This window comes from Protopterus annectens, chromosome 10.part0 (assembly GCF_019279795.1).
Source record: "Protopterus annectens isolate FY-2018-M chromosome 10.part0, PAN1.0, whole genome shotgun sequence".
NCBI lineage: Eukaryota > Metazoa > Chordata > Ceratodontiformes > Protopteridae > Protopterus > Protopterus annectens.
Genome location: NC_056744.1, coordinates 1,657,423,064 through 1,657,450,146, shown reverse-complemented (window position 1 = coordinate 1,657,450,146; position 27,083 = coordinate 1,657,423,064). Strand labels below are relative to the sequence as shown.

Sequence of the window (27,083 nt, the reverse complement as noted above, 5' to 3'; positions counted from 1 at the left end):
ACACAACAAATGTCTTTAGCATCCGCGAATGCAGTCTTTCAAAACAACACCCACAGCATCACATACAGCCATATCTCATGAAGCCTCTACTTCTACACTAATAAGAGAAGACGTCAATCCCTAAGTCACAAGTTGGGTTGCCAACTGGCTCACGGACAGAACCCACACACAGTGAGAGTTGCGGGAGCTAGGTCTGACTCTAAACCAGCTACAAGTGGCATTCCCCAGGGTTCAGTCCTAGGACTCATCCTGTTCGGCATATACTTCTCAAGAGGTACAGGCAAGCACAGGAGGACTATGGCTGACCAAGTTTGCAGATGACTGCAAAATACTGGCTATAACTGACTCTCCCAGCTGACACAGACATCCTCCAATAGAATCTCACGGAGACGAATACCTGGTGTCAAAATCATGGCCTCAAGCTAAATGCCAAAAAGTGCATAGTCATTCCCTTTGGAAAAAACAAAGTACCCACAAACTACCACATAGGTGGTAGTCCCCTAAATACGAAGACGTAATAGGGGATCTGGGGACTCAAGTAGATAGTAATCTCTCCTTTGATAATGACATTGCCAAAGTGGTTAGAAAATCCTTCTATGTGGCCCACCTAATCACAAAAGGGTTCACATCCAGATCAAAAGAGGTCATTGTGCCCCTCTACTCATCAGACCCATCATAGAGTACAATGCCCCATTTGGGATGTACCTTACAAGACACCTGCAATAGCTGGAAAAACCACAGAAGTACCTCACCAAGAGGATAACTGGCCTCAAACAGATGCCCTATGCAGAGCGACTGAAGAAACTCCAGCTGTACTCTGTTGCACACCACCTACATTCAAAGGTGATCTCTGCTTGACATACAAGGCCATGTCCAACCCAGAATTGATGGACATGCTCCACCTAAAGAAAACCTTATCCCCTCGAGCCACACGCTCTAGGGATCTATACCTCACCACCACAATAAATAGGACGTACTGGAGGGATAGATTCCTGTGTTTTGGAACAAGATTCCAATCTACATTAGGCAGAGCTCCTCGCTAACACTCTTCAAGAGCAACCGTGACGAGTGGATGGGAAACAGTTTACCCCGGGGATCACTTCAGTGGCTCTGATGGACAGATGCACAGGGAACTAATCTAAGGGGGTGCCAAAGCCAACACATTCTGGCTAGGCTTAGGTCTTCTGGCAGATAGTGTAGTACCTACCTATGAACCTATCACATACTCTAACACTGTGGTCAGTGGAGTCTCCACTGTGAGACACACTGATGTCACTCTCACCAAACTAAGTAAAGAGAAAGTCAAGGTCAGCTGCTTATTTTGGGCCAGGATCTGCCACATTACGCATATACTCAGGTCAGTGGAACACAAGTACAAGTATGACTCGTGTCATAGACCATGTGGGTATAAAATGAACTGAGACGTTCCTCCCTAGACTATATGAGGAGGCACATTATGGTGCTCTCTGTATATGTGTCCCAGGCTGATATGAACCTAACACCGAGTGGCATTCTACCTTCTCCAAGGATGAAGCCACAATATGAACAGAAGATGACAGACTTTAGTAATTGGCTTAGTTTCTGGTATCATTCGGGGGGGGGGGGGGGGTGCAATATTTGTCAGCATGGACGAAGATGGTAACAGACCACGCTGCTCTGCCAGAGATGGTCTACATCTCTCCCCTCTAGGCTTTTGAATATTACTCAAAACATTTTGGTCCCCCGTAGTATTTTTTTAGGCAGCACCAAACCAAAAATACTTGTTGCTGTTTTTCTTTTGGCTTTACCCAGTTAGGGATCGCCACAGTGGAACTCCGGTCCGCTAATGATTGGCAGTCGATTTTTATGGTGCTGAGGTGCCAGCCTGACGCCCAACCTTCAACGAAGGCACGCCCATTCACACATGTGTTTCGAACGCCACTCAACCGCGGGGAGGACATGCAGACTCCACACAGAACGTGCTCCAGCCGAGAATCGAACAGGAAAACCTCTTGCTATGAGGCGACAACGCTGCCACCACGGATTACCAAACCAAAAATACTTATGACATAAATCAGAAACAAGAAAAAAGAAAAGTTTTACTGTTCAGTGCTAGAAATCTAAACAAGAACCTCCACTCCATACAAACTCTTCTCATCTGTACAGTCACTGAGATATGGTTTAAAGCCATGGACAGCATCCCCAGCAGATCAAGACTATAATGCTTTCCACACATTTAGCCCAATACTGCACAGACAGACTAAAAGAAGGTGGTGTCTCGATTTACAACAAAATTAAATATACCTCAATGCTGGTCACAAACAAATGATGCACTTGAGCTTCTCCATATTCAAATTACCATAGGCAAATCCCATATACTTCTGTGCAAGCAATAGGTCCTCCTCTATGACACAGGAAATTCATAACATGTATTTGAGCTGATTGGAAACACTCAACATCCAACCCAATACTATATTCACGGACAACTTTAATACACCACTATTTAGGAGTTATGTACTTATCATAACTTGGCGCTTGTATCGTCCATTTTCATTCTTCCTCCCTGATGGCTCTTCAGATCCACATCAGACCTGATCTGGCCAAATTTCCAAGATTTATGGATCCAAGTCTTGACCTCCTCCCTCTTCTCATAATGCAGCATACTTTCCCTTACTCAGATCGAGTTTACTGCCCCATTTTCCTAAAATTATAGAAACAAAACAGGCAAGAGGGGGATCACATGCTTTGGGCCATCTTTCCCATTTAATGCCCCACCCCAGCTGGGAAGTGTCCGTGGTCACTGTGACTATATGGGAGAGAGCTGCATATCCCCTAATGCAAAGTCCATTCTGGTAAGGTCACACCACAAAACAGTCCCTTTGAAGTAAAAAATAAAACCCAGAATCCCAGCCATCTCTGGAAAGACATGAAACTACTCTAAGGCTAACTTCTTACTACTAAGTGCTAACCTGACAAAGTTTCAAGCCCCCCCCCAACCCTTTGAATAATGCTGCTTATGCGGAACTGTTCAAAGAAACCCTATACAAGCATGGTAATAGCTACACAGTACAAAACTAAAGGAAAAACAAACCACCATGGTGGAATTACATCATTAATAGGCTGTATACCAGAAGGAAGAAAATCATGGCAAAAATTAAGATGGGTGGCACCCAACAGGATAAACACACACTCAAACTAAACAAACAATTCAGAGGATAAAAAGTCTACTAAAGCCAAACTCGAGGTAAATTTGGCCTCCCAGTACAAGGCAATACACAACTGTGTGCAGAGCTCATTGTTAATGTAGCCACCTACACTGAGCCAGAAGATATAGCAAACCCAATGGCAGACAAATTCACTTTTAACTTTACCCCTTCTCCATCCCTTGACCTCCCCTCGAGAAATACTGTCAAATGCAACTCCCCCTATAATCACTAAGGAGCAGATCCTCAATGCTCTCTCTAAAGCCAAGAGCACTGCATTGATAGGCCCAGACAGATCTCCCAGGCTGCCTTCTACACAGCATGAAATATGCCCTACCAGGCCCTCTGGAATCACTATTTAACCATAGCCTCCAAAAGGCTTCATGCCCCACAAACAGAATAGCAACAGTCATCCTTCTGCACAAAGGTCAGACATCAACTGATTTTGGAAACTATAGACCCATTAGTCTCATATACAAAGCGATGGAAAGGAAAAATAATGACATATGAAGCCTCCAGACTATGGACCCAACAAGGTTTGCCTTCATCAAGGGCAGATCATGCCTGCTCATGCAGGTGGACTTCTTTGAGAAGGTCAAAGCAATGAAAGAGGGCAAAATAGTTCATATTGCCTACCTTGACCTGGCCAAGGCATTTAACACAATACCTCACTCAGGCATTACTGACAAACTGAAGAGGTTATGTATAAACCCTTATGTCAACTGGCAAATAGTCAGTTGACTCAAAGACAGGACCCAGGAAGTTAGAATTGAGGAGTTCACATCTACAAAGAGGCCAGTTACACACAGACTCCCTCAGGGATCATTCTTGGGACTCCTCCTTTTTGGCATCTACTTCTCTGAAATTAAGAATAACGTCAAGGACCTCTGGCTGACCAAAATTGCAGGTGATTCAAAATAAGGACCAGTCAAGAATCCACAAACGCAAATGTTCTCCAGGAAGATCTGACACAGACAAATAACTTGTGTCAGAGGCATGGACTATAACTAAATGTCAAGAAATGCATAATAGTATCCTTCTGGAAGTCATCCACCCCTGGTATCTATCAGGCAGACAACACCCCCCCCACAGTTGATCCAGAAGTCAGGGACTTCAGGACATATACAGTAATCTAGCCTTTGACCATCATGTGTCTACAGTAATGAGGAAAGTGTTCTATGTTGTGCAACTTATAAACAAAATTACAGCATCTAGGACCAAGGAAGGTCATTGTTCCACTGTATTCGGCAGTCATCAGACCTATCATTGAGTACAATTCCCCCTTTGGCATGTACCCAACCAGACATATCAGACAACTGAAATGTCTACAGGGGTTTTTCACTAAAAGGATACAGGGCATAAATAACATGCAATATGCAGGCCACCTCAAATCCTTATTGCTGTATTCAGCTTCCTAGAGGCTGCTGAGGGGAGATTTATGCCTGGTGTACAAGGCATTGTCAAACTCCACCCTAATGGACCTACTGTACGTCCACAAAACAAATCATAGCAGAATTACCCATTCTAAAGACTTAAACCTTGCTGATTTTAACAGGACCTGCTGGATACAGAGTTATATATCCCAGGCAATACCCCATCTCTGGAACAGGACTGCCATCCATGTGAAGCAGAGCTCCTCCTAAACAAACTCAAGTGCAACTTGGACAACTGGATGGGGAACAGGAAATTCATCCCTGGTTTGGCACCCTCGTCACTAATAAACCTAGGCAGCCTGGAAACAGTTAATCTCCCAGGTCCCTGCTTATACTTAAAAGTACAGGAACTTGTCAGAGATTTGGGATGCATGGCCTGGCTTACAAAGGTCCCAGTGGATGGCCTTTTATACAACTACCAACCTAAACTGGTTACTACAGAAAATAAGGTAAGAAAAAATGAACATTCAAGTATGTTTATTTAAAAATAAAATGTCAGATGTGATAGGGCACCAAGTAGTGCGGGAGAAGATGGTCGTCAAGTGTGAACGAAAACAAAAGTAATAGAACTTCAGGGAAGCAAGTGGGAGGGGGTGTCTGACCCACAAGTATTAGAACCTCAGGGAAGCAAGGGTGAGGGGTAGTCTAACCACAACTGGAAATTATTAGCCTATTGTTTCTGGTGGCAGCAAAGGCGAAAATATAAGGCCAAAGACATACCCTCCTCTCTATTTTATATATATATATATATATATATATATATATATATATATGAACACTTTATAAGCTCGAAATACTGAGTGGAAGGCTCGTTAGAGCACAACCCCAGAAGCACGAAATTCAAAATCTCGAATGCGGGAGATTTTGAATTAGTGGTTCTGGTGTTGCGCTATATTCGTGGACTCAGGTAAGTGTTTATGTTTAAGGTTGCTGGGTAGGGGCTGTAGTGTGTGTTGTTACTGTGATGTGTGTGTGCGAGAGGAATGTAGTTTGTGTGGTGGTGTTTTTTGTCTGTGTATATGTAGTGTGACCTTGGAGTTAGAATATTTAAGTAGGGGGGGGCAGAGCCCCCCACATGGGGGGTGTAGGGGGGCTTGCCCCCCTACATATCATAAGGGTAGGTGTGTGTGCTTATTTAGTTGTGCGCGTGTGTGCTGTAATGGTGTTTTGAAAGTGCTGAGAGTTTGAATTTCGCGGTTTAGGGATTTAGGGCTTCGTGATTGTGTAGTTTTGGGTATTTGGATTTTCTACTTTATGGGCTCGAGATTCTGAAATTCGAGATTTCAAAATTTCGAGCTTATAAAGTGAATCCATATATGATTATATATATATATATATATATATATATATATATATATATATATATATATATATTACACACATATACACACACACACATACATATTGTGTGTGTGTAAAAAATGGATGCATCATATAGACTACTACATGTGGGATGCAATACTGTTTTTAAATGCGTGTGTGTGTTTTTAAGTACTTCCGATTTTCTTTTCTTAATGTTTTTAATGCAAGAGCTCATAGTAAATAATTCAGCTGTATATTATGGTTGCCATCAATGGTCATATTTCCTTTGTGGACTACAAAATGCTCAAGCACTCTAACAATGTTAAGGACGGACTCAAAGACAGTGGGAATCGCTTAAAGTGGATCTGCATGCACCAGATATGCATCCTCCTACTGAAGGATGTCCCAAAAAAGCAAGAAAGACCTTTTTATGAATGGTATCAGTGCACCTAGTCGATAGTGTTGCCATTTGTCTCCCTTACTGCAGTTGTGTGTGTGTGTGTGTGTGTGTGTGCGTGTGTGTGTGGGGGGTTGAAAATGGTAAATGTGTTGATACTTTACAATAAAAAAGTATTTTCGGACTTTTCTCTAAATGCGATAGAAATCTTTGGTACTACATTTAAACTATCTTAACATATAAACAAATATGAAAAACCAACATTTAAACCTTAGCATTTCAATACTGTGACGCTGCTTATGTAAATTTGTCAGTAGAGGTTACAACACTCTTTACACCCCTGACTGATCTAAGTGCTCCATTTTGCTATGAAATGGGAGTGTTAAGTTCTCCTCCTCTCTGCAATAAAAACAGGAATAGTTCCACAGCTTTCTGTCTTTTCTTTATACCAGGTGCTGTGTTCCTGATATTAACAAGATTAATTGCCCACCTAAGACTGATAGCAGTACCTGATAGGCTACACTACATATTTAACTGTGTTTATAATACGTCATACAGGCGGACAGGAATTCCCTACATATTTAACTGTGTTTATAATACGTCATACAGGCGGACAGGAATTCCTTTGCCAAGTATGTGAGACGTTAAGCTTAACCAAAAAAAAAAAAAAAATAGATGAGTTTTCCCTTCCTTCATAGGTTGGCACTAAGCTATCGGCCCTAGTGCCTATACAAGCCTAGCCATAACGATTCCCTGGCTATCGCTTCCCACAAATATTTACTTTCCTGGACTCCTGTCTAGCAGGGCTACTGATGTGATCCCCAGGGTGAATTTGCTATTTCCCATCCAATTGTCAAGGTTCCTCTTGAAGAGGGACATTGAGGCGTTCTGCTTGACATGTATGGGCAGCCTATTCCAGAGTATGAGGAGTCTCTGGGTCAGGAACCTATCCCTCCAGCATGTTTTATTCATTGTGAATGGCAAGGTTAAGATCCCTGGAACGTGCAGCTCGGAGAGATTGGGATTTAAGTGTAACATGTCCAACAACTCTGGGTTTGACATAGCCTTGTATGTTAGGCAGAGACCACCTCCGAGTAGGTGATATGCGAGAGATTATAGCTGGAGTTTCTTTAGACGGTCAGCATAAGGCATCTGCTTTAGGCCTGTGATTCTTTTTCTGAGGTATTTCTGTGGCCTTTCTAGTTGTTGCAGAAGCCTTGTGAGGCACATACCAAATGGGGCATTGTATTCTATAATGGGTCTAATCACGGATGAGTACAGAGGGACAATGACCTCCTCCTTTCTGAATGAAAAGCCCTTGGTGATGAGGTGTGCCACGTAGAAGGATTTTCTAACTGTTGTGGCTATGTGGTTATCAAAGGTGAGACCACTGTCCACCTGTGTTCCCTAGGTCTCTTATCGCACTTTGTGTTTAGTGTACTGCCACCTATGTGATACAGGTACGTGTTTTTTCCCCGAAGGGGACAACTATACATTATTTGGCATTTAGTTTGAGCCCATGGCTCTGCCACCAGACATGTCTCAGTAAGGCCCTTTTGCAGTATATCCACATCATTTGGGGATTCAGTAATGGATCCCACCTTGCTGTCATCTGCAAACTTTGTAAGTCAGAGTCCCTTAGTGTTGGCCTGTACTTCAGACAAGTAGATGCCAAACAAGAGTGGTCTCAGGGCAGAACCCTGAGGTACACCACTTGTCTGGAGATGGATTTGGAGTTGGCTACTTTTACAGTGTGTGTTCTGTCAGTAAGCCAGTTTGCAACCCATCGAGTGTGTAGGGATTAACGCTCAGCTTATTAAGTTTATCTATGATTCCAGAGTGGGGAATAGTGTTGAAAGCCTTGGCAAGGTCCAAGTAGGCTGTGTGAACCACCCTACCCTCGTTCACAGCTCTAGGAGATTGATTCAAAGTCGATCAGGTTCAGGAGGCAAGATTGACCCCTTCACGGACCTAAACTGGGTGGGGCCAGTGTTTGAAGGTTGCCAATGTCTTTGTTTATAAAATTCCATGATGATACGTTCCATGGCCTTGTAGATCAGGCTCGTCAGACTGATGAGACGGTAGTTTCCGGGATCCAAAGTGGATCTCCCCTTGTGGAATGGGATGACTGTAGCTCTGTACCACTCTGTGGGCATGGAGCCTGAGATGAGGCTATGATTAAACATGACACAGGTGAGGTGCCAGTTCATTTTGTAGTTCATGCAGTACACAGCCTGGGATGTCATCTGGTCCCATGGATACTGTATTCTTGGCTTTGGAGAGTGCGATTTTTACCAGAGTGGCCGTGATTATCGGAATTTGGCATTCTTTCGATATTGAGCTGGACCCTTTAGGGGGGGAGAGGGGGGTGAAGTTGGTTCTGAATCTATCTTCCAGGATATTGGCAATATCCTTGGGATCAGTATATCTAGTGCCATTCTGCTGTAGCTCAGAGCAGATCTGAGTATTGCCACTTATCTTGACATAGCTATAGAATGCCTTGTGGTTGTCTTTGGAATTTTTGGCAATTTTGTTTTCCTAACTAGCTTTGGAAAATTTTATGAGAGATCTTAGCTTTCTACCGAGGCTGGTGAGGGAGTTTTTTGAATCCTGGGTTCTTCCTCTTTTCTGCAAGTTTCTTCCTTCTGTTGTATAGCTTGTTTATGGCAGAGGACCACCAGACTGGCTTTCTTTTTTGGGAGGACAGCATCTTTGTTCTATTTGGGATGGCTCGGTCCATGCACAAGTGAATGTGCTCGTATAGCACCTTAGTGTAGGATTCAGCAGTTGAGCTTCCAGTTCCCATCTGCATGGGTGTCATGAAGTTTGTTGCTTCTAACTTGAGAAGCATGAAGTTGGCTTTGAAGAAGTTTTTTTATGGATGTTTCCTTAAAGAGGGGTGGGGATGGGATGCGGATGTCAAGGGTGATTAGCTTATGGTCTGATCTGACCAACGAGGGGATGACCACTGGTGTGGAGCATCAATCTCCCATGTTGGTAATGACCAGGTCTAGAATATTGGTAGCCCTGGTGGGACTATGAATTAGTTGGTCTAGAGTGTTGGAATTTATGAATTCCAAGAACAGTTGAGCAAAGGTGTTGGTACAGGATTAGTTTTCCCAGTTAATGGCAGGGTAGTTGAAATCACCCAGTATTAAGGTGTTTGGTTGTATCTTAATATTTTCCAGTACGTTTAGAAAGGTGTAGTAAGAAGCTTGGGGCATGGTGGGGGATCTGTAGCAAACTACAATTTGTATTTCAGTCTTGCCTGGTGTTCGTTGCATCTGGAGAATTTCAGATGCATTTTGTTGGGCAACCAGCCTGGAGGTGTGAATATCCTTGGTGAACATATGGACAATCCTCCACCTTTAATATTTCGTTCCTGGTTTGGGGGGGCCAAAAAGTGAGGTATGAGTTGTAGCCTGGTATTGCAGGGGTGCTCTCTGGAGCTTTGAACCAGGTCTCAGTTACTGCACAGATATTGATGTTCTCCATTTTTAGGAGAGCCTCGAGAGAGTGCATCTTGAGGTTTAGACTTCTAGCATCGAGTAGCATTACCTTCAGATTTTGCTTGCTTGTACCCATTACAGTGGTAGTTTTGTCATTTGAACCTTGCCTAAAAAAGGCAGTACAGGGATGGCAAGAGCCTTAGCCAGTAAACTGAATCTCAGGGGTGACAGGTGCAAACCATCTCTTGCAAAGCATCGTGGTTTGTTGATCATGTCGTCCCAGGCAGACAGATACTGGACCCCTTTGAATTACACCAGAAGCTTAGCCAATTATTGAAGTCAATCATTTTGTCCTTATACTGTGGTATAATTTTGGGCGATGGCAGGATGCTACTCAGGGCTAGGGTCATACCTGCCTGGGCTACATGATCCAAGAGCTCTTCCATGTCTCTTTTCATGTAGTCCAGGGAGGTACTTCTCAAGTCATTCACTCCAACATGGACAAATATTTGTACCTGTTGTGGAGTGCATGCATTACGTGGTGGATCCTGGCACCAGGCAGGCAACTAATTGTAATTTTATCTTTGTTCAGCCTGGTGAGTGGGACATCAGTGTGCCTGACTATAGAGTCACCTATGACTGAAGTGTTGGGTACATTGTCTTGTCTTAGGGGCTGCTGTTGGGTGGCACACTGGTGTTGTGAGCTATGTGATGCTTTGGTTGCGTTTGGGGGTGGTGTTTGTTTGCGTTTCAGCTTTGGAGGTCCTTGTTGCTTGGGCAGGTTAATGTTAAGAGCTTCCGCATATGTGGGTTTTGTGTTGCTGTATGTGGGTTTTGGTGGTGTGGGTTTTGAAGGACTATGTGCTGTGTGGGTGTTAACCTTCTCCTCTTGACTGTCTAGCACAATCTTGGCTGGAGAGAGCTTTGGTTCCAGCGTGGCTATGTAAATGCATCTCTCACACGTTGTAGTGTTTGTTGGTAGGAGGAGAGGGTTGTCTGTGTACATGAGGCAGTTGCTGCATTGCCCCAGTATGCCCAGATTCACCAGGTGGACAGGAGAAATCACTGGAAGCTGACCCTTGGACATGCCTGGTTAGGCTGGTTATGAAGCCCCTCCCCTTTTTCTCAGCCATTTACACATTCTATTAGAGACCCATTAAGAGAGACAATAGGAGACTCATGAGTTCTAATACCCACAGAGAGCAGTTAGCATAGCTTCCGTGTTACAGAGAATCATCATCTTCTAAAGTAGGTAACCTTTTAGCTCAGTGCATGTCAAAAAACTATTATGAAATTCTAGGTTTCGTATCACATACCCATTTTTGATACAAATGAGCATCTCTCTTTAGCTACTTAAGGGCACTCAAGGAAAACTTCATTTTAGAATAAAAGTTTGTAGTGCGGCTGTTAGTTTTCACTTGACATGCCCATATCTGGATGATGCAAACCTACACTCCAAGAAATAATTGCATTTGCATGTGAAAACAAGAACAGATCACAAATGATTTGACTCCAGTAAAAAAGCAATATATAGATTACCTTTCTAGAATTGGAAGGACAGTTTAGTAAGATGACAGTATGCCTTCTCCCATACTGAAAACATGCAGTTTGGTGGACTTCTACACTGATTTTCCTAGTAAATGAAGGGGAACGTCCTTGTTTCACTTCAAATTGACTAAAAACTGAACAAAGTGTGTTTTAAGCAAGGAGTTCACACAGCAAAATTACAGTAAAATTACAGAGCTGCAATTACAAAAAATTGAGCTACCTTCTTCTTGTGGATCAACTTCAGTGTACAAAGTTCCACAAGTAGTGTGGTTCACTCAGATCCTGAGGAAGGCCTTGCCAAGAAAATAAAATTCAGAGATTCTTATTTCTGAATGGGGATTCCTACCACTCTTGTCAAATGTCCCTACTAATTCCACAGATCACTGTGAAACAGATCACTGATCAGTGCTGTGAAGATTTCATCTTTCCATGCACAAAAACTCCCCTGACCACTTAACAAAACATTTCCCACAATGATTACTTCTGTAGTCGGTCTGTATATGCGCAAGCACTCCCAAATGAAGCATTTCCCACAAAGACACCTTTTGCAGTCTGTCCGTGCATGCACAAATACTCCCTTAACCACCAAATGAAACATTTCACCCAATGACCCCTTCTGCACCCTCACCAGTGCATGCACAAGCACTCCCCTAACCACCAAATTAAACATTTCCACCAGTGATCCCATCTGCAGTCTGTCCATATACACACAAGCTCTCACCTGGTCACCAAATTTCACCCAGCCAACCCTTCTGCAGTCCATTCATGTATGCACAAGCACTGCGCTGACCATAAAATGAAACCCTTCCCCCAAATGGACCCTTCTCATTATGTTCATGTATGCACAAATACTCCCATGACCGCCAAATTACACATTTTCCCCTACCTGTTAATTAAATTCCAAATGCAATTAAGCAGGCATTGAAAGACAGATGATGCCTAGGTTGGGGGCTCAGTGTACTGTCTCCAGTGATGTCACAAAGTGGGCGCAGCTTTTTGAATTGCTGGACACTACAAGAATGCTGGTTGGAAAAACAGACACTGCACCTTTAAGCAGGAATCTGATGTCAATCTTCGTTCATTCCCAATGAATGGGACTCTGCACTGATCCCCGGAACCGGCTCAGCCGCCATACACCTTGTTAGCCAAAAAATTCTCGAGCCAAGCCTCTACCCATAAAGCTAAGACTCTACTCATAATGACCCTCTGTTCATTACCCCAGATCTCATTTGCCACTCTGTCAGCAAAATGCATCAGCCATTGTTCTCAGCCAAGTCCTTAAAAATTTCTATTTTTAAGCTAAATGGAGTCCAATGCAAGGAAATACAAGTTTTAAAAAGTACAAACAGGTTTCTGGTGCCTACACAATACTGGATCCATACTACAGGAAGCAAAGAAACTTAAGGACTGAGTTAAAACTTAGGAGAGGGTAGAGTTTTCCTTTACAATTTCAGTATACCTACTTGATTATAAGAGCTCATCAGAGTTCCACTTTTCTTCATCACTACAGGGCAAGAAAAAAATGCTATAGCGCAGTCAGACTTCTTATGACGGTTTCTTTTCTTGGATTATCAGCAATGCATTTAAGGCATATAGCTAGTTTTAAAATAACACAAGGTACACCAGTAAAGGCACAGCAGATGTCTCTATGCATGTGACATTAATTTTCTGCATTTAAGACTTTCAGAAGTAATCATCCGCGTTACTTACTTGTATATCTAGGATTTCTTTCTCCTGCTTGTTGAGCAAATATAGTAGTTCATCCACTCTTGACTCTAGAGAGGATAAAGCCGTTTCCAACTTGCCCTACGGATATATAAAAAAAAACTGAATAAGACTGGGATGCAAAGTCCTATAATCATGTTACATGCGAGGAGAAACAAAAAATTACTACACTTATTATGATCTAGAAAGATTAGCAACAGGGACAGACATACAGACACTCCAGTGTAATTTAAGACCCACTAGTGCACTGACAGATACAAAAAATGTTACTTGAATGCATCCTTTAATCCTACATTTGAAAGACAGAGGAAGGATAAAGCTTAAGATGGGAGTTTGGCTTCTGTTATGCAACTAAAACAAAAAGTGAATAAACACTGTAAAGCAACACTAGACCATTCTCCCATGATGCACTATCACAGAAGCAGATCGGGCAGTAGATAATGGCAGCAGGTAAGGATCCCAAGACCCCGCTCAGTCCATAGAAGCAGATCGGGCAGTAGATAATGGCAGCAGGTAAGGATCCCAAGACCCCGGTCAGTCCATAGAAGCAGATCGGGCAGTAGATAATGGCAGCAGGTAAGGATCCCAAGACCCCGGTCAGTCCATAGAAGCAGATCGGGCAGTAGATACTGGCAGCAGGTAAGGATCCCAAGACCCCGGTCAGTCCATAGAAGCAGATCGGGCAGTAGATACTGGCAGCAGGTAAGGATCAGTCCATTTCTCTACCCAACGGTTATGCTGCAGATTGGAAAACCATGGTATCCTACTTCCTGCAGCACCCCCGTGGCTACACCTTTTGTTTGTAACCTATGCGTTCTGAATTCCAACATTTTCTATACTACATGGTTATCTGAAGGAGCTGTTTCAATTATACATAACTACTTTTTGTGAAAGATTATTTCCTTATGCTACAAATACATGTCCCATTCCCCAAAACTCAAACTGTTGGGAGGGTGGCCTAATGGTTAAGGTGTTTGCCTTGCAAGCACAAGGTGCAGGGTTTGAGTCTCACAAGGGATAACTGGCTAGGCTTAAAATGGCTCAGAAGAGCAGCTAGCTTAGTACTAATCTATGAACCTATGCATCTCCTTGATGTATACATTTTTTCCCTAAAAGCTGCTACTAGTCTTGGATTATAGTAAATCTAACGATGTATGGCACATTTCTGATGTGTTCTCCTCCTATTCCACTGTTTCCTATTCAGCTTATGCATATGAGCAGAAGGTGCCAAAACAATATTGTTCCGATTGAAAAAATATAGAAATATACCAGTAATGAAAAATTATAGTGTGTCCTCCACAAAACCCTGCTGGCTGTTTACTGTCTAAAATTTCATACTGTTAATAAAGGAAGATACAATTTACAACAGAAGACGAATTTGCCAGAGGCTCAATGGACTAAAAACAGGTTCATACATACAATTCTCACTCAAGGGGAAATTATCTTACACCAGGGGAAACTGATTAAGGAGTCATCTGACTGCTGGAATACATTCAAGTGGTTTTGCTCCAAAAGACAGAATAGTTCTGATAAAATAGAAAGATATGGACTTACATTAATGGCAGAGCCAGATAGTACGAGTTCATCCATTTTAATCTCTAGGACTTTCTCAAGCTCCAGTTCCTTATTCCCTTCATAATGCACAGTGTCTTTCTCCTCAGATTAACAAATATGCTTCTCAGTATCCAAGTATAAGTATAAATACTCCCTTAAGTGAACCTCCCCTATGCCTCACCTCATACATACAGTTGCGTGAAGGAGGATAGGTGTGCTGAAGAGAATAGACTTTGATTATGTAGATCTATATTTATGATAAATACATACAAAAAATTGTTTCTGGAATGAACCAGTATATCTTCAGCCTCTAGGGTACATCTCACAGCTCAACCCCCAGAGTAGTCTCACGACAGAATTCTGCACAACTTGGTAGCCCCAAATGAGGATCCTTCCCTAGAGATCACACCCAGCTTATGGTGTCTTGTGAAACTACTCAAAGAAGTCATAGCTACACAAACTTCAATTTGAAGCACTGCCCACATGGATTGAGCTGCTGGAGATATTAGAAGAAACTGGCCATATTGCTCATGACAAGTACAGTCAGTATGCCATCTTGCCAGAGTACCTTTTGTGACCTTCTGCTCAGTTTTATGGTCTGCATATGAAATAAATGGAACAAAACTGGTCTGAAAAGGCTAAGTACTTAAAATCTTAACTGTGTGCGAGCATCTAAGCAATGCACAAGGCGTTATGACAGATTTGGAAAGTATTGGAAATTAAGACTAGATGAAACCGAACTCTGTTGCTATCCTTGTCATGAGTGTAGGGTTACAACTACAAGACCACTTTATCCTTATGAAAGGTGAGGAAGGGAGGCTCAATAAAAAAGTCCTTGATTTCAGTTATTCTTCTTGTGGACACTGCTACCACAATAAAAATAATTTTCCAGGAAAGGGTTTTCAGTTTTACCCTGGATGCTTGTTCCAATTATTTATTGTTCACTGTTCCAACACAAAGTTCAATTTCTATGGAGGACTAGGATTCTTAAGGGGAGTTTGGTTAAGAAAAGTGCCTCTAAGGATGGCCTTACATACCTTTACAGATGTCAGCAAAGTGTTATATAGGGACTGATAAAAATTCAATATTATGAATGGTGGTGCTACGGTAGTGTTGTCACTTCATAGTAAGACGTTGTCCTGTTCGATTCTCAGCTAGAGCGTCTTCTGTGTGGAGACGTGCGTGAATGGGCTTACCTTCGTTGAAGGTTGTGCGTCAGGGCCGGCAACTTGGCATGTAAAAATCTACTGCCAATCATTAGCGGACTGGAGCTCCACTGTGGCGAACCCTAACCGGGAAAAGCCGAAAGACAACAATGAAAAGATAACTGACAAAAGGACTGGCTTAGCTTAAGTTGAAATACTGCAAAATGTAATTTATTATACAGAGTTGAAAAGGGATCCAGGCCCTTAGTGGAAGCTTAGCCATGAAAATAAGTTTACATATTCTTACATGCTCCACTCATAACAAGTCTGTGTGTGGAGGCCAGGATTTGGACAACCCTGGGAGAGTATATGGCTTCCCTGGTAACTGTTGAAAATGATGAAACCAAGTAGTTAACCTAATGGTGGGAAGTTCCATGCGAGGCTTAATGGATATATGGTATAGATAAAGTCACAGACATAGGAGTTTGCAGAAGATGAGGCTACATCAGAAGCAACCATACTTGTTAGAACCAAAAGAGAGCTAAGAATTACCATGGACTTGTTGGCCTTTACTTTCTAAACTAATGTAGAGAACAGGTAAGAAGGGGAAAGACATGGAGTCATGGGGGCAGCTTTGGACTACAGCACCCTTGGGCTACTGCACTAGAGCCAGAAGGAATGAGACAAAAAAACTGCTGCACTTGGCAGTGGTCAGGGATGTTAAATGTTTACAGCAAGGTTTCCCTCAGTAACCAGAAAAACAAACAAAAGACGGAACTGAGACTGGAACCACTAAAAAATTGATTTATTGAGCGCTTTCGTCTGTGAATATCAGACTTCATCAGAATAAAAACAAGTGCAGACAATCACTTTAAATACCCTACCTAAGCCATCTGATTGGATGAATAATTTGTACACGCGATCAATTTATGTTAAAAACAAGGAACATTAACATTACCTGTATATAAAAAAAAGATACTATATATACATTAACTACAAACTACACGCACACATATGTATCTATCTATATATATATATATATGTATATATATATATATATATATATATATATATATATATATATATATACATATACACACACACATATATATATATATATATATATATATATACACACACACATATATACATATAAACACCCAGGGTTAAATGACCAATATTCTATAAACAGTATTTTGAAATTGAAAGCCAATTCAGAAATGTATAAATAGTTTTAGAGTGTTTTTTTACATACATGTTATGTGTAGTCTGTAGTTCCCTCACCTGCTTACTCTGACTTGGCTACTAACTGCCCAAACAGTCTTATACAAACCTGTCCAACCTTGTCCAACCCTACACTAACCCAAAATCTCTTAGGTCTGCCAATAAGGTATTGTTGAAGGTTAACAAAACCCAAAACTCTCACTGTGTCTCCTTATACTCACATATCTTTTGCCAAAACACTGGAATTCTCTACCTCAGCATATTCTGCACATCAATGATGCACATTCATTTAAACAGTCCATAAAGGAGTATTTCACCAAACATAGGTTTTGCTCATGTTCTCCACCAAGCTAACTAATTTAACCCCTTACTGTCCAACTTCCTTCTCACCACCACCCATTGTCAATATTTCTTGACAATTGAGCTTCAGTTTGTGATATTTTTATCTAGAAAAAATTTTTTTTTTTATTTTGTCTGTATGAATAGTGCAGACTTACTGTACTACCATTGTTATACGCTTTTAGATACAATGTCAAGGAACTTGCATTTGAACTCCTATTGTAATTGTCATATGTACAAATGTATAACCTTCCATGGAGCTTTTCTCCCCAGGTCTCTGCTGAAAACAGGCTTCTGGCCCAGTCGGCACTACCCAGTTATCAAATGTCAATAAATAAAACAAAATCTATGAAAGAGTGTTGATGCAAAGGCGCCATCTAAGAATTTGCTTACACATTATTCTGCACAGCCATAATTTTGAACCCTGAAAAGTGTCCCATTCTACAAGTAGACTGTCTTGAGTCACTGTGACTAGAAGCTACACATCTATGTACGGAAATACTTTTAGCCCTAGAAACTTCTAGTGTGTTGCAACTACAAAAATGCATTTGGTGAACACCAAGGGGGTTGTTCATAGGTTGGTACTAGGCTATCGGCCCTAGGGCCTATACAAGCCTAGCCATAACAATTCCCTAGCTATTTCTTCCCACAGTACTTACTTCCCTGGACCCCTGTCTAGCAGGGCGACTGATGTGATCCCCAGGGTGAATTTCCCATCTCCCATCCAATCAAGGTTCCTTTTGAAGAGGGCCAAAGAGATGCTCTGCTTGACATGTATGCACAGTCTATTCCAGAGTCTGGGGAGTCTCTGGGTCAGGAACCTATCCCTCCAGCATATTTTGTTCATTAGTAGTAGAAAAAACACGTTCAGTTCCAACGCAGAGGCAGGAGACAATGATGAAATCCAAAGTATTAAAACACGATGATATTTATTAGATGAAACACAGGGATGAGCGCTTTCGCGTAACAATACGCTTCTTCAGATCACCACACAAAGAGTAGCAGCCATATTTATACATATTTGATTATCTTAGATGGTCCAATTAATTCAAATCCTCCAATGAACAACTGAGGAGAGATTATTCACAGAAGGTTAACTCTCTGTGAACCAAGACACAATATTGTAACCACTTCAAACTTTCAAGTCAGATTATCTAGTGCGGTTGTATATATATTCAGATAAAAATATTCAGATAAAAATATATATTCAAATAAGAATATATATATATAAAATGTACATATAAAATGAATGCAATTAATAACTCAATCGCTATGAAAATATAAACATAAATAAATATATATAAATATGAGATATAAAAACTTCATATCAATTTGATCTAGCCAGGCATAATCGTCCAAAAGCAGAAAAATTAATATACAATATATATATTTATTTAATATAGACTGACTTATTAATAAATATATGTATATATATAAATATAATGATAATAAAAAATAAAAAAATAAAGATAAAGATAAAACATATACAGCAGAATATGGCATAGAATCTAAAAGTAGACCATAATTCATAGTATGAAAATGAATATGTACCAAATACGTGATGTAAATATCTTATTATCTACGGGCCTTTAATATGGAACGTAAAGAAATGTACGTATTTAGGCCCGGTGGATAATGAGCTCTTAGTCTAAATATCCACTCCAGTTCTTTTTGTTCCAAGTAACTCAGATAGTCACCTTTCCTCTGCCCAGGTGGTACAATCTGAAGTACTCTGAACTCAAAGCCATGATCATTATAGCTAGAAATATGTTTAGCCAAGGCGTTCAGCATATTCTTTTTCCTTATGTCGTAGACATGGTCATAAATACGTTGTTTGAAACTCCTTTTAGTCATGCCTACGTAAAATGCTGTACATGTATGGCATTTAGCTAGATAAACTAGCCCCGAGGTATTACAGTCTGCATAGAACCTAGGGCTAAAGGAGAAGTCTAACACTGGATGTATGAAATCTTGTTCCCTAGATATGTATCCACAATAGTTGCACCTTCTACAAGGATATGTTCCCCTTTCTCCTGACATGACCTCTGTCAATGAAAAATTAATCTTACTTGTATCATGATCTATGCATAGGATCCTTTTTAAGTTTTTATTATTCCTATACATAAAACCAGGACTGGAGCCTACTATATCTGATGTTCTATCATCCAATGTTAGGACTCCCCAATGTCTAGAGATAATTCTCCTAATTGTCGCACTGTCATTTGTATAGGTAGTAACCAACAGGTTAAACAGAAAAAACTGCAGCGTGATTATCGAGATTTCTGTGAGGGCAATGTCTTTGTTTGGCCCAGAAGGACTGTGAATACTGCCCCGGTTTCTACCCCTGCAGCAGCCATGGTTGCCATGGATACCACCTTAACTGAGGCTGATCTGGTTAGCCCTCTACCTCAGGAAGCAGACGTTGCGAGATCTCGTCGGACTTCAGGTTCTAGCTTTGCCACGCCTCCTGAACTTCCTCCTCACATTGAGACGGCTAACACTGTCTCTACACCACAACCGAACCAAGAAGCGGATTGTGTCACTACTAATACCAAGAAGGACTTAGGGGCTATAAGGAAGCATGGAACTCTTCCCTCCAGCTCTCGTGATTTTTTACCCTTACCTATCAAAAAGCCTCCATTTCCCAGAGACAGGTCGAACAGCTGGGACAGAAGGAAACGGAAGCTCTCGGGCGAGGATTACCAACAGCAAAGAAGGCGAGCAAGATAGAAGAACATTTATTTTTTAATCTTTCGGACTTCCCACTCAACGTGAATGATGCCAAGGTCCTAGATAAAGGATTATCTTTTATTCCCTCCCAAGGTAGTTCTTTACATCAAATTCTAACTGACTTACGGCTGTTCGCTAGGAACGTAGCCATCAAGCTACTGTTTTTTAGAGATGCACATGCTGAGTATAACAGTAATTGTATACCTGATTATCAAGTGTTCAAAAAGAAAAGTACTTTCTCCCCTATACTGCCGAGTCATGTGGAAAGCTTTGTTAAACTCTGTGAGAGAGATTTATATGAATACTTCCTGAAGGACAATAGAAAATGTTTATATTATAATATGTCCAAAGATGAAAGCGTTTCACTCAGGGAACTTACACGTAATCAATCTGTGACTATTAAACCGGCAGATAAGGGAGGGGGTATAGTTTTACTGAACACTAAAGATTACGATACATATATGAGAAATATGCTTGATGATTGTTCTACTTATAAACACGTTGATCAGGAAGTTCTAAATAAGATAGTTAGCAACATTAATGACACCTTGTACGACCTACTAATGGGTCGCCAGATCAACAAGGATCTTTATGACTACTTCTCTACCCCTTTTCCACATCTTCCTGTGATAAAGGGCTTGCCCAAGATGCACAAAGGGCTTCACCCGCCCCCGCTGAGACCCATTGTCTCAGGTGATGGATGGAGCACAGAAAACATTTCAGTTTTTCTTGAAAAAACGTTGAAACCATTAGTTAATAATATTCCAACCATCTTGAAGGATACCTACCAGCTCTTGGATATACTAGATACTCTAGGGGCAATATTTAATAAAGATAGACACCTTTTGGTGACTATGGACGTCAGGAACTTGTTTACCTCTATTCCCAACGATGAGGGGGTTGAAGCCATCAGAATGATAATGCAGGTTTTTCCTCTGATAGATCGTAATACACAAATTCTAGTATGTCAGTTGTTAGAGCTGGTTTTGGATAATAATGTCTTTTGTTTCAAGCAGCGTATGTATTTGCAGGTAGCAGGGGTTGCCATGGGCACCCCCTGCGCCAATACATACGCCAACCTAGTGGTACATTACTGGGAGAGGGAATTTTTATTTACTCACCCCTCTTTTAAAAAATGTCTAGTATACCAACGTTTTGTGGACGATATTTTTATGATTTGGGATGGTAGTGAACATGACCTCTGTACATTTGTAGAGTATCTAGAAACCACTACAGGCTATTTAAGATTAACTGTGGAAACCTCGTATGATAGTATCAATTTTTTGGATATCAGCCTTAGCATTAAGGGTGGTAGACTATCATCCACCCTCTATCGGAAGGCCTGTTGGAAAAATACTATCCTACAGTTTGACAGCATGCATCCTCGGCATGTTTTCAAGGGGATAGTAAAAAGCCAGTTTCATAGGCTTAAAAGGCTCTGTAGAGACCCTATGGACCTAAAGCTCCAAGTGAAAGAGATGGAGTTAATTTCTGTGGAAAGAGGCTATGATATTAAGTTAATTAATCAGGTTAAAATAGAAATAATGGGAGAGACATACGATGCTGATTATCATATGCCTTCTGGTATCATGGCTGCTAATAAATCAGCTCCTAAAGTGACAATGACCCATGATAGAACCATGTTTGTTACTACCTATACAAATGACAGTGCGACAATTAGGAGAATTATCTCTAGACATTGGGGAGTCCTAACACTGGATGATAGAATATCAGATATAGTAGGCTCCAGTCCTGGTTTTATGTATAGGAATAATAAAAACTTAAAAAGGATCCTATGCATAGATCATGATACAAGTAAGATTAATTTTTCATTGACAGAGGTCATGTCAGGAGAAAGGGGAACATATCCTTGTAGAAGGTGCAACTATTGTGGATACATATCTAGGGAACAAGATTTCATACATCCAGTGTTAGACTTCTCCTTTAGCCCTAGGTTCTATGCAGACTGTAATACCTCGGGGCTAGTTTATCTAGCTAAATGCCATACATGTACAGCAGCATTTTACGTAGGCATGACTAAAAGGAGTTTTAAACAACGTATTTATGACCATGTCTATGACATAAGGAAAAAGAATATGCTGAACGCCTTGGCCAAACATATTTCTAGTTATAATGATCATGGCTTTGAGTTTAGGGCACTACAGATTGTACCACCTGGACAAAGGAAAGGTGACTATCTGAGCTACTTGGAACAAAAAGAATTAGAGTGGATTTTCAGACTAAGAGCTCATTATCCACGGGCCTAAATCACATTACATTTCTTTCGTTCCATATTAAAGGCCCAGATAATAAGATATTTATATCATGTGTTTGGCACATATTCATTTTTACATTATGAATTATGGTCTATTTTTAGATTCTATGCCATATTCTGCTGTATATGTTTTATCTTTATCTTTATTTTTTTATTTTTTATTATCATTATATTTATATATATACATATATTTATTAATAAGTCAGTCTATATTAAATAAATATATATATTGTATATTAATTTTTCTGCTTTTGGACGATTATGCCTGGCTAGATCAAATTGATATGAAGTTTTTATATCTCATATTTATATATATTTATTTATGTTTATATTTTCATAGCGATTGAGTTATTAATTGCATTCATTTTATATGTACATTTTATATATATATATTCTTATTTGAATATATATTTTTATCTGAATATTTTTATCTGAATATATATACATATATATATACAACCGCACTAGATAATCTGACTTGAAAGTTTGAAGTGGTTACAATATTGTGTCTTGGTTCACAGAGAGTTAACCTTCTGTGAATAATCTCTCCTCAGTTGTTCATTGGAGGATTTGAATTAATTGGACCATCTAAGATAATCAAATATGTATAAATATGGCTGCTACTCTTTGTGTGGTGATCTGAAGAAGCGTATTACGCCGAAGCTCATCCCTGTGTTTCATCTAATAAATATCATCGTGTTTTAATACTTTGGATTTCATCATTGTCTCCTGCCTCTGCGTTGGAACTGAACGTGTTTTTTCTACTACTTGCTTCCTGGTTTGTAACGGACAGTTCCTATTTGGAGTGGTGATCTTTGTTTTAAGATATTTTGTTCATTGTGATGATGAGGTTTAGATCCCTGGAATATGTGGCTCTGAGGGATTGGGATTTCTTTAAGTGGAGTATGTCCAACAGCTCAGGGTTTGACATGGCTTTGTATGTTAAGCAGAGATCGCCTCCGAGTAGACGATATGCAACAGAGTACAGGTGGATTTTTTTTTTAGATGGCCAGCATAGGGCATCTGCTTTAGGCCCGAGATTCTTTTAGTGAGGCATTTCTGTGGCCTTTCCAGTTGTTGCAGATGTCTTGAGACGTACATACCAAACGGGGCATTGTATTCTATAATGGGTCTAATGAGGGATGAGTACAGTGGGACAATGATCTCCTTTTTTCTGGATGAAAAGCCCTTAGTGATGAGGTGTGCCACATAGAAGGATTTCCTGACTGTTGTGGCGATGTGGTTGTAGAAAGATTTCCTGACTGTTGTGGCGATGTGGTTATCAAGGGTGAGACTACTGTCCACCTGTGTCCCTAAGTCTCTTATCACACGTTCGGGGTTTAGTGTACTGTCACCTATGTGGTAATTCACGGGTAATTGTTTTTTTCCAAGGGGGATAACTATACATTTCTTGGCATTGAGCTTGGGCCCATGGCTATGGCATCAAGCATCTGTTTCTGTAAGGCCCTTTTGTAGAATATTCACATCATCTGGGGATTCAATAATGGCTCCCAGTTTGCAGTCATCTGCAAACTTTTGTTAGCTAAAGTCCCTTAGTGTTGGCCTGTACTTTAGAGAAGTAGATGACAAACAAGAGCAGTCCCAGGACTGAACTGTGAGGTACTCCACTTGTCTGGAACTGGATTTGGAGTCGGCTACCTTTACAGTGTGGGTTCTGTCAGTAAGCCAGTTGGCAACCCATCGAGTGATGTAGGGATTAATGCCCAGCTTAGTAAGTTTATCTACGATTCCAGAGTGGGGGATGGTGTTGAAGGCCTTGGCGAGGTCCAAATAGGCTGTGTGGACCGCCTTACCCTTGTCCACGGCTCTGGAGATTGATTCGAAGAAGTCATTCAGGTTCAGGAGACAAGATGGGCCCTTCACGAACCCAAACTGTATGGGGTCCAGTGTTTGAAGGTTGCCAATGTCTTTGTTTATAAGTTCCATGATAATACGTTAAATAGCCTTCCAGATCAGGCTCGTCAGACTGATGGGGTGGTAGTTCCCAGGATCCAAGGTGGATCCTTGTGGAGTGGGATAACTATAGCTGTGCGCCACTTAGTGGGCACGAAGCCTGAAGTGAGGCTATGATTAAACATGACACTTGGGTGAGGTGCCAGTTCATTTTGTAGCTCATGTAGTACACAGCCTGGGATGTCGTCTGGGTCCCATGGATGCTGTATTCTTAGCTTTGGAGAGTGTGTTTTTTTCACCTGTGTGACCATTACCTGAATTTGGCAATCTTTCAGTATTGAGATGGACCCTTTTGGGGGTGAAGTTTGCACTGAATCTATCTGCCAGGATGTTGACATCGCTATAGAATGCCTTGTGGTGGTCTTTGGAATCTCTGGCAATTTTATTTTCGTAACTGGCTTTGGAGGATTTTATGAGGGATCTCAGCTTCTTACTGAGGCTGGTAAGGGAGTTTTTTGCACTCTGGGATTTTCCTCTTTTCTGCAACAGTTTCTTCCATTTGTTGTAAAGTTTGTTTATGGCAAGGGACCACCAGGTTGGCTTCTTTTTTTTTGGAGGACAGCATCTTGGTTCTATTGGGGATGGCACAATTCATGCACGAGTGGATGTGCTCGCACTGTCCTTTAGTGCAGGATTCAGCAGTCGAACTTTCAGTTCCCATCTGCATGAGTGTCATGAAGTTTGTCACTTCTAACTTGAGTAGCATGAAGTTGGATTTGGAGAAGTTTTTTTTTTACAGAGGTTTCCTTACTGGGGGGGGGGGGGGGTGGGATGTGGATGTCAAGGGTGATTAGCTTATGGTCAGACCTGACCAACGAGGGAGTGACCATAGGTGTGGAGCATCGATTTCCCATGTTGGTAATGACCAGGTCTAGGGTATTGGACCCCTGGTTGGACTAAGGACTAGTTGATCCAGGACATTGGACTTTATGAATTCCAAGAAACATTGGGCAAAGGTGTTGGTACACGAGTAGTTTTCCCAGTTAGGGGCAGGGAAGTTAAAATCACCCAGTATTAGGGTGTATCTTAATATTTTCCAGTATGTTTAGAAAGGTGTAGTGAGAAGACCAAACTGGTAAAGGCAGACTCTTACCCAGAACAGTCTAAACCTCCTTGACTTCTTGGGTATTTTGATATGTATGTATGTATCTTTGAGGTCTATAGAGCACTTCTAGTTTCTTCTTGCTAGGCAGAAACCATTTAGAATACCTGCTTTAGGTATTTTTTTTTTCACAACCAAGAAGAAACTGGAATACTACCCAGACCCTATCTGATCCAATGGGACCACCTGGATGGTCTTTATTTGGATAATGTTAACTACCTCTCCTTTTGCTGGACTCCTTTGAAGGGACAGGATCGTGTGTAAGGGTTGGGAGTGCAACCAAAGGAATCTTTTAGACAACAGCTGCACTGGCCCTTATATATCTGTCATATGTAATAGCCATCCACACAGGAAGAGGAAGGGACAGGGGAACTCTGACTATAATTAGAGCATAACAGTTGGGAAAGTTTTCAGCAGTTCTGCTGGGTCTGTCCGACATGGAACTCTTGGTTTTGCTGACAGTTGCTTCGGACTCTGGACAGGCATTCATTCTGGATGGAGCCACTACCACAGTGACCCTTCCTAGACTGCTGGATCCATTGCTGTAGGGTTTTCCATTTGAACCATATTTGCATCAGGTGCTTCTGTGGCCTGGCAAATATCCATTGTGGTTATCAAGAAATGGATTCACAGAGACCTAAGAATAGGATAGCTGTTAATAAAGAAAGTTTAAAAATTATTGTCAAAACGTATTACTCTCAGCTAGACATGATGGTGGATTGCGATGGTGTCACTGGCCATCCCTTCTACTCCATCCATGGCATTGTACACCAGGCATGTGGACCACTTTGAGTCTGCCTGGTCATACAACAGCTGATCCAGCATCTTTTGTATCTTGCCTACAAAAGCATGTTGGAACTTAAGCATATGGGATAAGAAACTTTGTACCATTAGAGAAATGTGGAAGATCCAAAAACATGCTTCCCAAAGTGATCTACAATACTAGAGTCTTTAATCGAAGGAGAAGAGCTGTACAGATCTGGGGAACATGTTCCCTCTGTAGTACTATCCAATAAAAAAAATCTGAATATATGGTGGATGACTAATATGTCTCAGTCCTTACTCAGCCAGAGGACCTGGTCCAGTATCCTTGGAGTAGTAGCCACCATGCCAGAATCCATCCAGTCCTCTAAGATGACCAAAAAATTATCCTGTCCACATGGGATACCACACAAACTCAAGGGAGTTGAGTGGAACACTTCCTACAAAATCCACTCTGGTGACGACTGGTCAGAGGACCTTTTCTATGAATGAGTTCTAAAATTTCTCCAAATTTGCTCTCTGGGGGATGTTAAGGAGGCACCTTCACCCCACATTCTGTATGCCCAGGGCTAGAGTCTCCAGAGAGAACTTGAGACGTTTCTTATTAAATCTTCATACATCTTCACTTTCTCGGACTGTTTTGAGGAGGAATCTGAAGACAAGGAAGAGAGTGGGTACCCCGACTTGTGATCATGAAGTCTGAGAGTTTCTATTCCTCTAGTTCAAGAATCATGAGAAGTTGCAATGCCAGGAAGAGCAAGGTCTTGGCTAGGAACAGGTCTCTGCACCAAAGAGTGCAATGTTCACAAAAGTCAGCACCTGAAATGTGGATGGCATCGGGGAGATACAAGTGAATGGAATGGCCTCTACACAGAACAGCTGTCAGTGAATGAGGTGTCAGCTTCAGCTGGACTATTTCATCACTGATTGGTCCAGCAACAA

General features: G+C 41.2%; 1 protein-coding gene across 1 annotated transcript in view; it reads right to left on the bottom strand.

Moving 5' to 3' along the window:
* LOC122814381 overlaps window positions 1-27,083 on the bottom strand; it is a 498,155-nt gene that overhangs the window by 438,751 nt on the left and 32,321 nt on the right. The window contains exon 2 of the mRNA XM_044086965.1: window positions 13,022-13,117. Coding sequence (XP_043942900.1) covers window positions 13,022-13,117 — 96 coding nt within the window. The remainder of the gene's footprint in view (window positions 1-13,021; window positions 13,118-27,083) is intronic.